At 44.1% G+C, this 14,984-nt stretch overlaps 1 protein-coding gene across 1 annotated transcript; it reads left to right on the forward strand.

The window, feature by feature from the left end:
• The first annotated feature begins 669 nt into the window (after positions 1-669).
• Positions 670-1,723, forward strand: LOC125548054 (BES1/BZR1 homolog protein 2-like). The gene is made up of 2 exons (XM_048711749.1): positions 670-1,064; positions 1,150-1,723. Exons 1-2 carry the CDS (start codon positions 684-686, stop codon positions 1,336-1,338), a joined length of 570 nt encoding a protein of 189 aa, XP_048567706.1. The 5' UTR covers positions 670-683; the 3' UTR covers positions 1,339-1,723.
• Positions 1,724-14,984: the final 13,261 nt, after the last annotated feature.

Raw genomic sequence — 14,984 nt, forward strand, 5'->3', positions numbered from 1 at the left:
CATCTCAGTGTACTACTGTACTTCCAATCAATCATTTTCATCCGAGTGCCACTCACTTCCAATTGGCTTCATTCTCCTGGAAGTACTGGGCCCAACGGCTGCTTCATGCCGGCATCTTGATTCCTCCTTGATTTAACCCCTAGCATGCATGCAGGTGTGCAGCGTACCACCCAACGCCACACAGATGTTACGTGCTGCCTCCAGGCGCCAACCACCTTATTCCCTCCCCCTGCCACTCACACTCTCTCACTCAGATTGAGTGTGTATGCACTCCCTCCGTTTCTTCTGCGCGTTGCCATTCTTGTGTGAGGCGATTCAGTATTCCTTTTGCGTATGGCAGACCAGGCGAGGAAGGAGCAGCGAGCGAAGACGGACGAATATTTGGGCCGTGACAGCAGAATACTTATAATCCAACTTAACCGGAGGTGGTTGGAGCAAGGACACATGGCGATCTCTCTGCAGCTGAGCTGAGCCCCAGCGAATCAAATCGCCATGCAGAAGCGCCCACCCAACCCCATAGCACGCAGCAAAGTAAATTATTACTCCCCCTCTGATCGGGCATGCACAGGGGCAAATTAGTCCGAAACAGATCGCAACAAGCCTCGGGCTCCCCTATAAATATCAGTACACGATGTTGAGTGGGAGCTAGAAGGATCGAGCTAGGTCGTAGCCAGCAGGAGCCAATGGAAGGAGTGGCCAAGTCGGTGGTGGCGCCAATGGAGGTGGCCGCTGGAGCTGTGGGGGAGGAGGCCATGGCGGTGGCGGTGGCGGCGGGGAGGAGGGGTTGCATCCGGTCGACGCGGGGCCCGTGGACGGTGCGGCGGCAGGCGCGGGGCGGCGCGGTGAAGACGTCGCTCCGGCACCCGACGCCGCGGGAGCGGGAGAACAACCGGCAGCGGGAGCGGCGCCGGCGGCAGGTGGCCACCAGGATCTACGCCGGCCTGCGCGCCAATGCCGGGTACGCGCTGCCCAAGCATGCCGACCAGAACGACGTGCTCCGGGCGCTCTGCGCCGAGGCGGGCTACCTCGTCGACGACGAAGGCAACGTCACGCGGTGCCACGAGGTATCGACAGACTTGTAACTTGTTGCCCCGAAAACACATGTTGGTTACACTCATAGCGTTCCTCAACGAGTTTTGTGTTCTGCAGCGTTCCTCGGGCGCCGGCACTGGCGGCGGCGCAAGCTGCAGCTCCGGCCATCTGCAGCCGTCCTCGCACAGCCACAGCGTGGCGACGGAGGCAACAGCCGGGGGCATCCACCAGGCGCTGCTTGAGCCGGAGGCGGAGCCGAAGCACAAGATATCCCTCGAGCTGACACTCTCCTTCTCCTACATGTAGCCACTTATAGATCGATCACCCTTTGCCTTACTAATTAACCAGTGCTACCACCAGTAGGTTCGACAACATTAGCAGTGCCCGAATCCCCCTTTTGTGGAGAACTAGTTTTTCTTAAGCGTAAAATCTGTTATAACCGCCTAAAACAACCCCGTAGAGCAAGAGAACAACGGGACCCATACCATGGATCACCCTCCTTCTGACTTCTATAGCCCGCATACGTTCGAGAGAAACATGGCACTGGAATGGATGAAATCTACGGTGAAACTCTGAAAAATTTAACGGAGTTGCTAATTTTAAGCCGGATGAAATCAATTGGCGTTCATTCGTTTTTTCTGTCCGTCAGATCGCTGGGTTGCGATTCGTGCTGTTTTTTTGAGCTTTGGATTGTTTGGTTCTTGTTATCAGGCCCGCAATATTTTTCAGGCCGAGAGCTCGGTGAGTCAGAGAGAGAGAGAGAGAGAGAGGGAGAGAGAGAGAGAGAGAGGGGGAGGGAGAGGGGGAGAGGGAGAGAGAGAGAGGGTCATGGCAGTTTTGATTTCGAGGTCTTCTTTCCCTGCTCGATGGGAAGAGTTTATTCTCTCCCCATCGCTGCACCTCTCTCCCCAATTTTGATTTCGAGTTCTTCTCTGATTACATTTACATGTGGTGCTTCCTGGTATAGCCGTGGCATATTTCAGGCACTGGAAAAAATAGCGCGCTATAGCGTCGCTAAAAGCACGCTATAGCGTATTGAAAATTGCCTCGCTAAATATATCGGTGTACAACGTCTCGCTAATAGCACGCTATAGCGCGATATAGCACACGCTAATAGCATATTTTGAGATCGCCGCTATTTTGCTGTAGCACGCTATTTTTTTCATTGATTTTAGGTGGTCTTTTTGTGTGTCTTAGTTGCAGTCCTGAACTCCTGATTGACTGTCTTAGTATGATTTTTAGTTAGTTGTTATGTAAGTGGTTCTCTCTGTTAACCTATTTGCTTATTAATAAAGTTGGCCGTATGCATCGTTCTGATGCAGAGGCCGGGAAGTCCCTCTTTTTTTAAAAAAAAAGTGGTTCTCTCTGTGATTTTTTTTGTGAATGATAGAAATGATTTAGTTCACTATGCCTATTAGTCTTCGGAGAGTGTTCATTCAGCTGTTATTATTAGTTTACAACCATAATCATTTGACCATGGTTAGTGAAACAAATGGGCAGACTGAGGAAGGTTTGTGGGCAGGGAACCAATGAACTCTCTCCTGATGACAATGTAGATTCTTCAGAAAAACCTTTTATCCCCGACGACTATGTGCTGAAGATGATTGTTTCAAAGTGTCGCAGGTTTAAGTTTTCCTTTTCAACAGACCATTCTGCTTGTTTTGATTTTCCTGCACCCTAGTTTTAACTAAGTTTCATTTCGCTTTCTGCAAGATTTGTCTATGGATGAAGGTATTTTGGACTAAGCATTGTTTGATTTCTATGTGAATCATGTAAGTAATTAGTTTTTTTTCTCTTCAATGCTCACCCATGTTGTGTTTCATTTCCTGTTGGTAGCTCCTAGCATTTCTTTTACAGTGCCTCTGATCTGAACTTTCATTGCCTCTGTAAGAGTTTTGATTTTACTGTACCATTGTTTCATTTTTTTACAGTGTGGTTCAGTAAAATTTACTGTTTTTATGATCCAAGTAAATGTGTTGTCATTTACAGTAAGTTTTGGTAGCTCATAGTATTCTGTTTACAGCGCCTCTGATCTGATTTTACAGTGTGCTTCAGTAAGATTTTTACAGTTTTATGGTCAAAGTAAACATGCATGATGTCATTTGTTGTAAGTTCTGGTAGCTCCTAGTATTTTGTTTACAACGCCTCTGATATGATTTTATAGTGTGTTCAGGCTGTTGTCAGAGCATTTTTTATTTTGATTTTTTACAGTGCTATTGATAGATTTCTTACAGTGCGCCTTTTCCCACTTTCACTATTATTTGATTACATTAATTGGTTGTTCCATTTTCTGTGAAGTCTGAGATTTTGACAGTGTGCCCTTCACCAGCTTGCAGTGCACTATTCCCATCTAGTTTCATGTTTCTTCTTTTTGTTGTCTTCAGACCGTGAAGCAACTCGTTGGAGTTGTTCAGTCTCCCAATGCCGACAAGCCCGACGTTTCTCAAGGATGGTCTAAGAGCCTTGTTATCAAAGTGTTGGATTGCTTAGTTGGACCCTCTTTCAAAGTTAGTGATGGTTTTTCCCCAAGAATGAATGCTGAAGTTAATTTTCAAAATATATCATCTACTCCAACTTAAAAAAATTCCAACAGTTAGCAGTACTATTCAAGGAAGCAATCTGCAGATCAGCAGAAGTTTTTATGTAATGATTTTTCTTTTTTCCTTTTGTATTTTTATTTGTTCAAGCTTTAAGTAATGTTTTTATTTTTGTCTTTTTTTTAAATTTCCTTCTGTAAATGATCAAAATAAATTCCAGAATGTTCGAAAGGCTGACTCCAATTTATTCATGATTTCCTTCTGCAACACCTCACCAACACTGTCAGTCACGAATATAATCCTGAACTGCAACACAGATTCCCCTTCACAGCAAAACAGATGAAATCTATACACTTCTGGCAATGGAATTCATCTGTTTTCTTATGTCATACACACCTCACAATTGTCGGACTTTAAAAAAAACTCATAATTGGTGGAACAATTTATGGGCCCTTTGGCCCAAAGTGGACTCGGCCCAAATAATTTTTGGAATATGGTGAGAAGTGAAAATAGTGGAGGGCATGTGAGGTTTAGCCCCACATTGACAAAAAAAAGTTCTGTGCCAACATATATAAGGCACTTCCCTTTGGATGAGATGGCAAGAGAGGGCTATGTTAAGTGTACACACACACACACAAGAGAGGGCTAGCGATTCTCTCACTACAAGTCCAGTGGATGGTCGTCTGAAATTTGCCACTGCTGACAGTGGGAGTAGCAACGAGATGTTCACCACTGAGCTGGGAGAGAAAACTGACCAAGATGGCAAGGAACTAGTGGCTGAACAAGTATGTTCAGGAAGGAAAGTGGGTACGGAGACTGATTTCTGCAGAACTCTTATTCGTATATAGCCTGAATACCTAGTTCTTCACACACTAATTATTTTACATACATCTCTCCTGTTTTACCTGAAGTTGGTAAGCCAGATGCTCTATGGAAGACTAAGTTGAGCTCACCTTTCAACACTTTCCTGTATCTGCAGATTAATCCTTTAAAGAAGAGTTTGAAACATTATCCACAAAATCATGTCCCAGCTTAATGCCAGGGCAGTGCTAGGAGCACTTAGCAAACTGTCGGCTGAAACAGAGCAGAGGTGATCCCTTGCTTTTACCGTCTGAAGACCACACATGACACATGAGTAAAACGTGGGAGAAAGGAGTTGTTTCCTATGCGACATGGCGCTTGTATTCAGTCTGTCTGTTAATTAGTACACGTAGTAGCCAGATAAATAAATCTGACGGGAACACCGCGCCTTTGATTTTGAGAAGGAACTCTGCACCATGGTCTTTAAGAAAACAGTAGGTGGTTTGCCTACTGCAAGTAGTATGTTGAGGAAGGAAAATGCGTGTAGAGAGTCCCGGCAGAGTAGTGTTACATGAATGGCAACACCCGCAGCGGGACAAATTTACCTGTTGTTTATGTGGTATGTGTTTATGTCTTTCAATATGCGAATATGTGTTTATTGTGACCAAGAGGAGATCATGCTTCAAATTAGACTCCGGGATAGAATGGCGGGGACTTAGTTTCTGTTTTTTTTTTCATTTCTCTGCATCCAAATTCTCCACCATCATCCCATAATAATTATGTCCGTAGCAATTTTCTCGGGAAGCTTCTGTTTCATAAGCAGAATTTTATCAATTACGAAAATGCCTCTGTCTCTATTAGGAGAAATTTCTTCCAAGCATGCTTGGGCAAAAGTATAGTCCTAGAGAATATGCAAAGCAGTTTCTTCGATTGCTTCAGAGCAAAGCACACATTCATAGGTCTCCATGTTAAACTTTCCGCGTTCAAGAAGGCTTCTGGTATTGATTATGTCATGCATAACTATCGAGAGGAAAATCTTGTGCCTTATTCTGCTAGCACATTTCCAGATCCATTTGAATAAAATACTGGAATCAGACTGTCCCATCAGGTGCTTGTACATTTTAGCATAGGAGAATTGCCTAAAATTCCATGAACATGACCAAGAATCATGTGCGTTTGAGGAGGGTACTTGAGCTCTAATCTGTTGGAGAACAATGAATTGGACAAAGGCTTGGTTTGAATGTTTAAAAGGTTCTCCAAACAACGCGGGAAGGGGGGGGGGAGGGGGGGGGGGGGGGGAGGGGGGGGAGGCCCATTTTTGGGTCTTGGGCTTCGGGTGGCATGAGGAGCTGGGCCCATGCCACTGGTAGCTAAGCTTTTTGTTTTATTTATTTTATTTATTAATCTTATTTTTAGTATTATTCAGGCTTTTTTGGTATATTTAGGCTAGAGTTGTTTTTATTGGAAGAATTAAACTATTTTTCTTCCAAAAATATTTATTTTGAAGTGTATATGATATGACAAAACATAGGACTCAAATATTTACGGTTTTAATAAATAAGAATGTTTATTCAAAATTCTTATCATTTCACGCCACTATTATGTACCTTACTCGTAGCTCACCAAACATAAAATATTTATGGCGTGCCAGTTAAGAGCCACACCACCAGTATTTCGATACCGGTGGGGTGTTGTTATTTTTCGACGCCACTACTACCTTATGACCAGCCAGGACACTGGGCCCCCCACATCGGTGCGAGTGAAAATCGAGCCACGCCACCAGTAATAGGTTATCAGTATGTGAAATCTGTCTATGCCACTGTTATTTCAAAAAATAACAATGACATGGATTCAAAGTGGCACATTAAAATTGCGTATAAGCATTTCTGCACTAGTGTAAGTGGGAGTCCCAAATAGGTGAATGGGAAAGATCCGTGTTGACACAGAAGCATACTAACAATAGTATTCATTTTGGCAGCATTTACATTGATTGGCACAATGACTTTTTTTTAATAATTGACCTTGAGACCATTTTGAGAAGCAAAGTGCATCAAGATCTTTTTAATCTGCACGACCCGACTTTCAATTGCATGTAGGACTAAAATGGTATCATCTGCATAATGAATAAACAAGGAAACCTGGGCATGATGTCATTGGTAGAGGAGCTTGAGTGATTGAGTTAGGCATAGCTTCATTGAGGATAGACTGAAGAAAGTCTGATTCCAACACAAAGATGAAAGAAGATAAATGATCCCTCGTCTTACTCCCATTTTGCACTGGATCTCCTTGCTAGGAATGCCATTTAAAAGAACATAGGAATGTCCCTGAACCAAAACTCATCTTGATAGAATTAATCCATGTATGCTCAAAACCTTTGGCATCCAAAATGTCAAAAATTAGATTATGCTCAATCAGATTAAAAGCCTTTTCAAACTCAAGTTTCAGATTGACCATTTCCCTGTTGGACTGAAGGCACTAGTGTAAATACTCAAAAGCCCAGGCTAAGCAATCTTGAATTGATCTATCTTGCAGAAAACCATATTGGTTGATATGCATCAGCTTGAGAATTAGCTTTTGCAATTTGTTAGCCGATAACTTGGTGATGATTTTAATTGTGCTGTTCGGTAGAGAAATGGGCCTGAAGTGAGTAGAAGCATTGGATTGTTTTTTTTGGGGGGGGGTATGAGGGTGAAAACATAAGCATTAATACTTTGAAGATACACAATTCCATTATAAAAAATTATCAATGAGTTTGAAATTATGCTATGCAATGATACGTCAACAAGCTTTAATGAAAGATCCATTACATGGACTAAATTACAAATGTTCCATGGCAACAAAGACTCGATATATTCTGTGTTGTTTCTGAAACCTCCTAACAAGTTTTGACCTTCAATGTATTGTCGTTTTTGCTCACACCATTGTTCCTAACTTGTTCAAATTTGACTAAAATAATTGAAGTTGATGTGAACAGCTATGAACTATAATTTTGATCTTTTTTTATACTGTAAAGAGTGAGTGAAATAATAGAAAACTGAATCAAAATATATGACATTTCTTAAATGGCAAGGAAATATTGAAAGGCTAGTGGAAATATTTGAAACTATCCAAATGGGATTTTTTTAAGTGAGAATCTTTTGAGAATAACACAAATTAAACTTGTTTCAAATTGAACAAGTTTGAAGTGAAATTATCAAGAATATATGTGAATGATGCAAATGTAAGGAGTGGTGTGACGAGGAAAGAAATAGGGAGAGAAATTGTCAGAAGTACAAGGGCTGCTGCCTGCTTGGCAAGGGATGGAAGTTAAACGTAGGGTTTAGGGTTTTGCGTGGGTGGTTGACATCCAGCCTCACGTCTCAATATATAGATGATCACAATACAGTTATATACGTATATGAGTATGTGTACAAGTACAATAAACTAGACCCTATTTTACATGCCCCCTCAATCTGAACTACATACAAGATTCAGATTGGTTCTAAAGCGGTCTAGCATCTGTCTAGTAGCGGTTTGGTAAATACATCAGCTAACTGATCATCTGTAAGAATAAACCTGACTTCCAGTTCACAAGCAGCTACTCGTTCTCTCACAAAATGGAAATCAATCTCAATGTGTTTAGTACAAGCATGAAACACTGGATTCGCCGTTAGGTAAGTTGCCCCTAAGTTATCACACCACAATATAGGTGTACGCTTGTAACGCCCTCGATGCGGCTATATCTCCCACGTGTCGAAGCATGACTTAAAGGCATAACCGCATTGAAAGCAATGTCGCAAGTGAGGTAATCTTCACACAACCCATGTAATACATAAGGGAAAGAAATACATAGTTGGCTTACAATCGCCACTTCATACAAATACATGAAAAAAGCATTACATCATCCAAATACAATCAGGGCCCGACTACGGAGCCAAAATAAAAGAAGACTACCCCAAAAGCTACACATATCCCCGATCGACCCCAACCGGGCTCCACTGCTGATCAACTAGAAAGAAACAACACAAATGACAAGATCTTCATCGAGCTCCTCCGTGAGCTTGGTTGCGTCATCTGCACGGTTCAACGGCACCTGCAAGCTGGTTTTGGAACTATCTGTGAGTCACGGGGACTCAGCAATCTCACACCCTCGCGATCAAGACTATTTAAGCTTATGGGTAAGGTAAAAGGTATGAGGTGGAGCTGCAGCAAGCGACTAGCATATATGGTGGCTAACATATGCAAATGAGAGCGAGAAGAGAAGGCAAAGTACGGTCGATAAAAGTATGATCAAGAAGTGATCCTAGAACAACCTACGTCAAGCATAACTCCAACACCGTGTTCACTTCCCGGACTCCGCCGAGAAGAGACCCTCACGGTTACACACGCGGTTGATGTATTTTAATTAAGGTCAACTTCAGGTTTTCTACAACCGGACATTAACAAATTCCCATCTGCCCATAACCGCGGGCACGGCTTTCGAAAGTTCAAATCCCTGCAGGGGTGTCCCAACTTAGCCCATCACAAGCTCTCACGGTCAACGAAGGATATTCCTTCTAGAGGGAAGACCCGATCAGGCTCGGAATCCCGGTTACAAGACATTTCGAAAAGTAAAACAAGACCAGCAAGACCGCCCGATGCGCCGACATCCTGATACGAGCTGCACATATCTCGTTCTCAGGGCAACACCGGATGAGCGCTCCGTACAACTAAAACCAGCCCTCAAGTTCCCCGAGGTGGCGCTGCAAAGGACTCTAGTTCGGACCAACACTTAGACAAGCACTGGCCCCCGGGGGGGTGTTGGAAATATGCCCTAGAGGCAATAATAAAAGCATTATTATTATATTTCTTTGTTCATGATAATTGTCTTTATTCATGCTATAACTGTATTATCCGGAAATCGTAATACACGTGTGAATACATAGACCATAATATGTCCCTAGTAAGCCTCTAGTTGACTAGCTCGTTGATCAACAGATAGTCATGATTTCCTGGCTATGGACATTGGATGTCATTGATAACGGGATCACATCATTAGGAGAATGATGTGATGGACAAGACCCAATCCTAAGCATAGTACAAAGATCATGTAGTTCGTTTGCTAGAGCTTTTCCAATGTCAAGTATCTTTTCCTTTGACCATGAGATCGTGTAACTCCCGGATACCGTAGGAGTGCTTTGGGTGTATCAAACGTCACAACGTAACTGGGTGACTATAAAGGTGCATTACAGGTATCTCCGAAAGTGTCTGTTGGGTTGACACGGATCGAGACTGGGATTTGTCACTCTGGATAACGGAGAGGTATCACTGGGCCCACTCGGTAATGCATCATCATTATGAGATCAAGGTGACCAAGTGGTTGATCACGGGATCATGCATTACGGTACGAGTAAAGTGACTTGCCGGTAACGAGATTGAACAAGGTATTGGGATACCGACGATCGAGTCTCGGGCAAGTAACATACCGATTGACAAAGGGAATTGTATACGGGGTTGATTAATCCTCGACATCGTGGTTCATCCGATGAGATCATCGTGGAGCATGTGGGAGCCATCATGGGTATCCAGATCCCGCTGTTGGTTATTGACCGGAGAGTCGTCTCGGTCATGTCTGCTTGTCTCCCGAACCCGTAGGGTCTACACACTTAAGGTTCGGTGACGCTAGGGTTGAGATATGTATATGCAGTAACCCGAATGTTGTTCGGAGTCCCGGATGAGATCCCGGACGTCACGAGGAGTTCCGGAATGGTCCGGAGGTAAAGAATTATATATAGGAAGTGCTGTTTCGGCCATCGGGACAAGTTTCGGGGTTATCGGTATTGTACCGGGACCACCGGAGGGGTCCCGGGGGCCCACCGGGTGGGGCCACCTGTCCCGGGGGGCCACATGGGCTGTAGGGGGTGCGCCTTGGCCTTCATGGGCCAAGGGCACCAGCCCTACTAGCCCATGCGCCTAGGGTTTCCACCAGGAGGAGTCCAAGTGGTGGAAGGCACCCCGAGGTGCCTTGGGGGGGAGGGAAACCCTTCCCCTGCCGCCGCACCAAGGAGATTAGATCTCCTGGGCTGGCGCACCATCCCCCCTTGGCCCTCCTATATATAGTTGAGGAGAGGGAGGATTTCATACCTCAGCCTTTGGTGCTTCCCTCTCTCCCGTTACGTCTCTCTCTCGTAGTATAGGCAAAGCCCTGCCACCTGTGACGCCCTGCATCCACCACCACGCCGTCGTTGCTGCTGATCTCATTTCAACCTCTCTTCCCCCCTTGCTGGATCCAAGAAAGGAGGAGACGTCATCCGTTCCGTACGTGTGTTGAACGCGGGCACCGTCCGTTCGTGCTTGATCATCGGGTTTGAATCACCGTTCGTGTTCGACTACATCATCCCCCTTCTTTGAACGCTTCCGCTCGCGATTCACAAGGTACGTAGATAGATGCATCTAATCACTCGTTGCTAGATGAACTCCTAGATGGATCTTGGTGAAAAACCGTAGGAAAATTTTTGTTTTCTGCAACGTTCCCCAACAGTGGCATCATGAGCTAGGTCTATGCGTAGTTCTCTTGCACGAGTAGAACACAAAGTAGTTGTGGGCGTTGATTTTGTTCAATATGCTTGCCGTTACTAGTCTTATCTTGATTCGGCGGCATCGTGGGATGAAGCGGCCCGGACCGACCTTACACGTACTCTTACGTGAGAGGTTCCACCGACTGACATGCACTAGTTGCATAAGGTGGCTAGCGGGTGTCTGTCTCTCCCACTTTAGTCGGATCGGATTCGATGAAAAGGGTCCTTATGAAGGGTAAATAGCAATTGGCATATCACGTGTTGGTTTGCGTAGGTAAGAAACGTTCTTGCTAGAAACCCATAGCAGCCACGTAAAACATGCAAACAACAATTAGAGGACGTCTAACTTGTTTTTGCAGGGTATGCTATGTGATGTGATATGGCCAAAAGGATGTGATGAATGATATATGTGATGTATGAGATTGATCATGTTCTTGTAATAGGAATCACGACTTATATGTCGATGAGTATGACGATTACAAGGATGATCATGGAGCCCCAAGATGGAGATCAAAGGAGCTATGTGATATTGGCCATATCATGTCACTATTATTATTTGATTGCATGTGATGTTTATCATGTTTTGCATCTTGTTTACTTAAACGGTAGTAAATAAGATGATCCCTTACAACAATTTCAAGAAGTGTTCTCCCCTAACTGTGCACCGTTGCTACAGTTCGCTTCGAAGCACCACGTGTTAATCGGGTGTGATAGATCCTTTCGTCACATACAACGGGTGTAAGAAGTTTTACACATGCAAAAACACTTAGGGTTAACTTGACGAGCCTAAGCATGTGAAGACATGGCCTCGGAACACAGAGACCGAAAGGTCGAACACGAGTCGTATGGAAGATACGATCAACATGGAGATGTTCACCGACGATGACTAGTCCGTCTCACGTGTTAAATCGGACACGGATTAGTTGACTTGGATCGTGTAACACTTAGATGACTAGAGGGATGTCTAATCTGAGTGGGAGTTCATTAATAATTTGATTAGATGAACTTGATTATCATGAACTTAGTCTAAAATCTTTACAATATGTCCTGTAGATCAAATGGCCAACGTTGTATTCAATTTCAACGCGTTCCTAGAGAAAACCAAGCTGAAAGACGATGGCAGCAACTATACGGACTGGGTCCGGAACCTGAGGATCATCCTCATAGCTGCCAAGAAAGATTATGTCCTACAAGCACGGCTAGGTGATCCACCCGTCCCACAGAACCAAGACGCTATGAACGCTTGGCAGACACGTACTGATGACTACTCCCTCGTTCAGTGCGGCATGCTTTACAGCCTAGAGCCGGGGCTCCAAAAGCGTTTTGAGAGACATGGAGCATATGAGATGTTCGAAGAGCTAAAAATGGTTTTTCAAGCTCATGCCCGGATCGAGAGATACGAAGTCTCCGATAAATTCTTCAGCTGTAAGATGGAGGAAAATAGTTCTATCAGTGAACACATACTCACTATGTCTGGGTTGCATAACCGCTTGACTCAGCTGGGAGTTAATCTCCCGGATGACGCGGTCATTGACAGAATCCTCTAGTCGCTTCCACCAAGCTACAAGAGCTTTGTGATGAACTTCAATATGCAGGGGATGGTAAAGACCATTCCTGAAGTATTTGCTATGCTGAAATCAGCAGAGGTAGAAGTCAAGAAGGAACATCAAGTGTTGATGATGAATAAAACCACTAAGTTCAAGAAGGGCAAGGGTAAAAAGAACTTCAAGAAGGACGGCAAGGAAGTTGCTGCGCCCGGCAAGCAAGCTGTTGGGAAGAAGTCAAAGAATGGACCCAAGCCTGAGACAGAGTGCTTTTATTGCAAAGGGAAGGGTCACTGGAAGCGGAACTGCCCTAAATACTTAGCGGATAAGAAGGCCGGCAACACCAAAGGTATATTTGATATACATGTGATTGATGTGTACCTTACCAGTACTCGTAGTAACTCCTGGGTATTTGATACCGGTGCCGTTACTCATATTTGTAACTCACCACAGGAGCTGCGGAATAAACGGAAACTGGAGAAGGACGAGGTGACGATGCGCGTCGGGAATGGTTCCAAGGTCGATGTGATCGCCGTCGGCACGCTACCTCTGCATTTACCTACGGGATTAGTTATAAACCTCAATAATTGTTATTTAGTGCCATGTCTGAGCATGAACATTGTATCAGGATCTCGTTTAATACGAGATGGCTACTCATTTAAATCCGACAATAATGGTTTTTCTATTTATATGAGAGATATGTTTTATGGTCATGCTCCGATAGTCAATGGTTTATTCTTAATGAATCTCGAGCGTATTACTACACATATTCATAGTGTGAATACCAAAAGATGTAAAGTTGATAATGATAGTCCCACATACTTGTGGCACTGCCGCCTTGGTCACATAGGTGTCAAACGCATGAAGAAGCTCCATGCAGATGGACTTTTAGAGTCTCTTGATTATGAATCATTTGACACGTGCGAACCATGCCTCATGGGAAAAATGACCAAGACTCCGTTCTCAGGAACAATGGAGCGAGCAACCAACTTATTGGAAATCATACATACTGATGTGTGCGGTCCAATGAGTGTTGAGGCTCGCGGTGGCTATCGTTATGTTCTCACCCTCACTGATGACTTAAGTAGATATGGGTATGTCTACTTAATGAAACACAAGTCTGAAACCTTTGAAAAGTTCAAGGAATTTCAGAGTGAAGTTGAGAATCAACGTGACAGGAAAATCAAGTTTCTACGATCAGATCGTGGAGGAGAATACTTGAGTCACGAATTTGGCACACACTTAAGAAAATGTGGAATAGTTTCACAACTAACGCCGCCTGGAACACCTCAGCGTAATGGTGTGTCCGAACGTCGTAATCGCACTTTATTAGATATGGTGCGATCTATGATGTCTCTTGCCGATTTACCGTTATCTTTTTGGGTCTATGCTTTAGAGACTGCCGCATTCACTTTAAATAGGGCTCCGTCGAAATCCGTTGAGACGACACCGTATGAATTATGGTTTGGGAAGAAACCTAAGCTGTCGTTTCTAAAAGTTTGGGGATGCGATGCTTATGTCAAGAAACTTCAACCTGAAAAGCTCGAACCCAAGTCGGAAAAATGCGTCTTCATAGGATACCCTAAAGAAACTTATGGGTATACCTTCTACCTCAGATCCGAAGGCAAGATCTTTGTTGCCAGGAATGGATTCTTTCTAGAGAAAGAGTTTCTCTCGAAAGAAGTAAGTGGGAGGAAAGTAGAGCTTGATGAAGTATTACCTCTTGAACCGGTAAATGGCGCAACTCAAGAAAATGTTCCTGAGGCGCCTGCACCGACTAGAGAGGAAGTTATTGATGATGATCAAGATACTTCTGATCAAGCTCCTACTAAAATTCGAAGGTCCACAAGGACACGTTCCGCACCAGAGTGGTACGGCAACCCTGTCTTGGAAATCATGTTGTTAGACAACAGTGAACCTTCGAACTATGAAGAAGCGATGGCAGGCCCGGATTCCGACAAATGGCTAGAAGCCATGAAATCCGAGATAGGATCCATGTATGAAAACAAAGTATGGACTTTGACTGACTTGCCCGTTGAACGGCGAGCCATAGAAAATAAATGGATCTTTAAGAAGAAGACAGACGCGGATGGTAATGTGACCATCTATAAAGCTAGGCTTGTCGCTAAGGGTTATCGACAAGTTCAAGGGGTTGACTACGATGAGACTTTCTCACCGGTAGCGAAGCTGAAGTCCGTCCGAATCATGTTAGCGATTGCCGCATTCTATGATTATGAAATATGGCAAATGGACGTCAAAACGGCATTCCTTAATGGTTTCCTTAAGGAAGAATTGTATATGATGCAGCCGGAAGGTTTTGTTGATCCTAAGAATGCTAACAAGGTGTGCAAGCTCCAACGCTCGATTTCTAGGCTGGTGCAAGCATCTCGGAGTTGGAACATTCGCTTTGATGAGATGATCAAAGCGTTTGGGTTTACGCAGACTTATGGAGAAGCCTGCGTTTACAAGAAAGTGAGTGGGAGCTCTGTAGCATTTCTCATACTATATGTAGATGACATACTTTTGATGGGAAA

The sequence above is a fragment of the Triticum urartu genome, chromosome 3 (genome assembly GCF_003073215.2).
Source record: "Triticum urartu cultivar G1812 chromosome 3, Tu2.1, whole genome shotgun sequence".
Classification (NCBI taxonomy): Eukaryota; Viridiplantae; Streptophyta; class Magnoliopsida; order Poales; family Poaceae; genus Triticum; species Triticum urartu.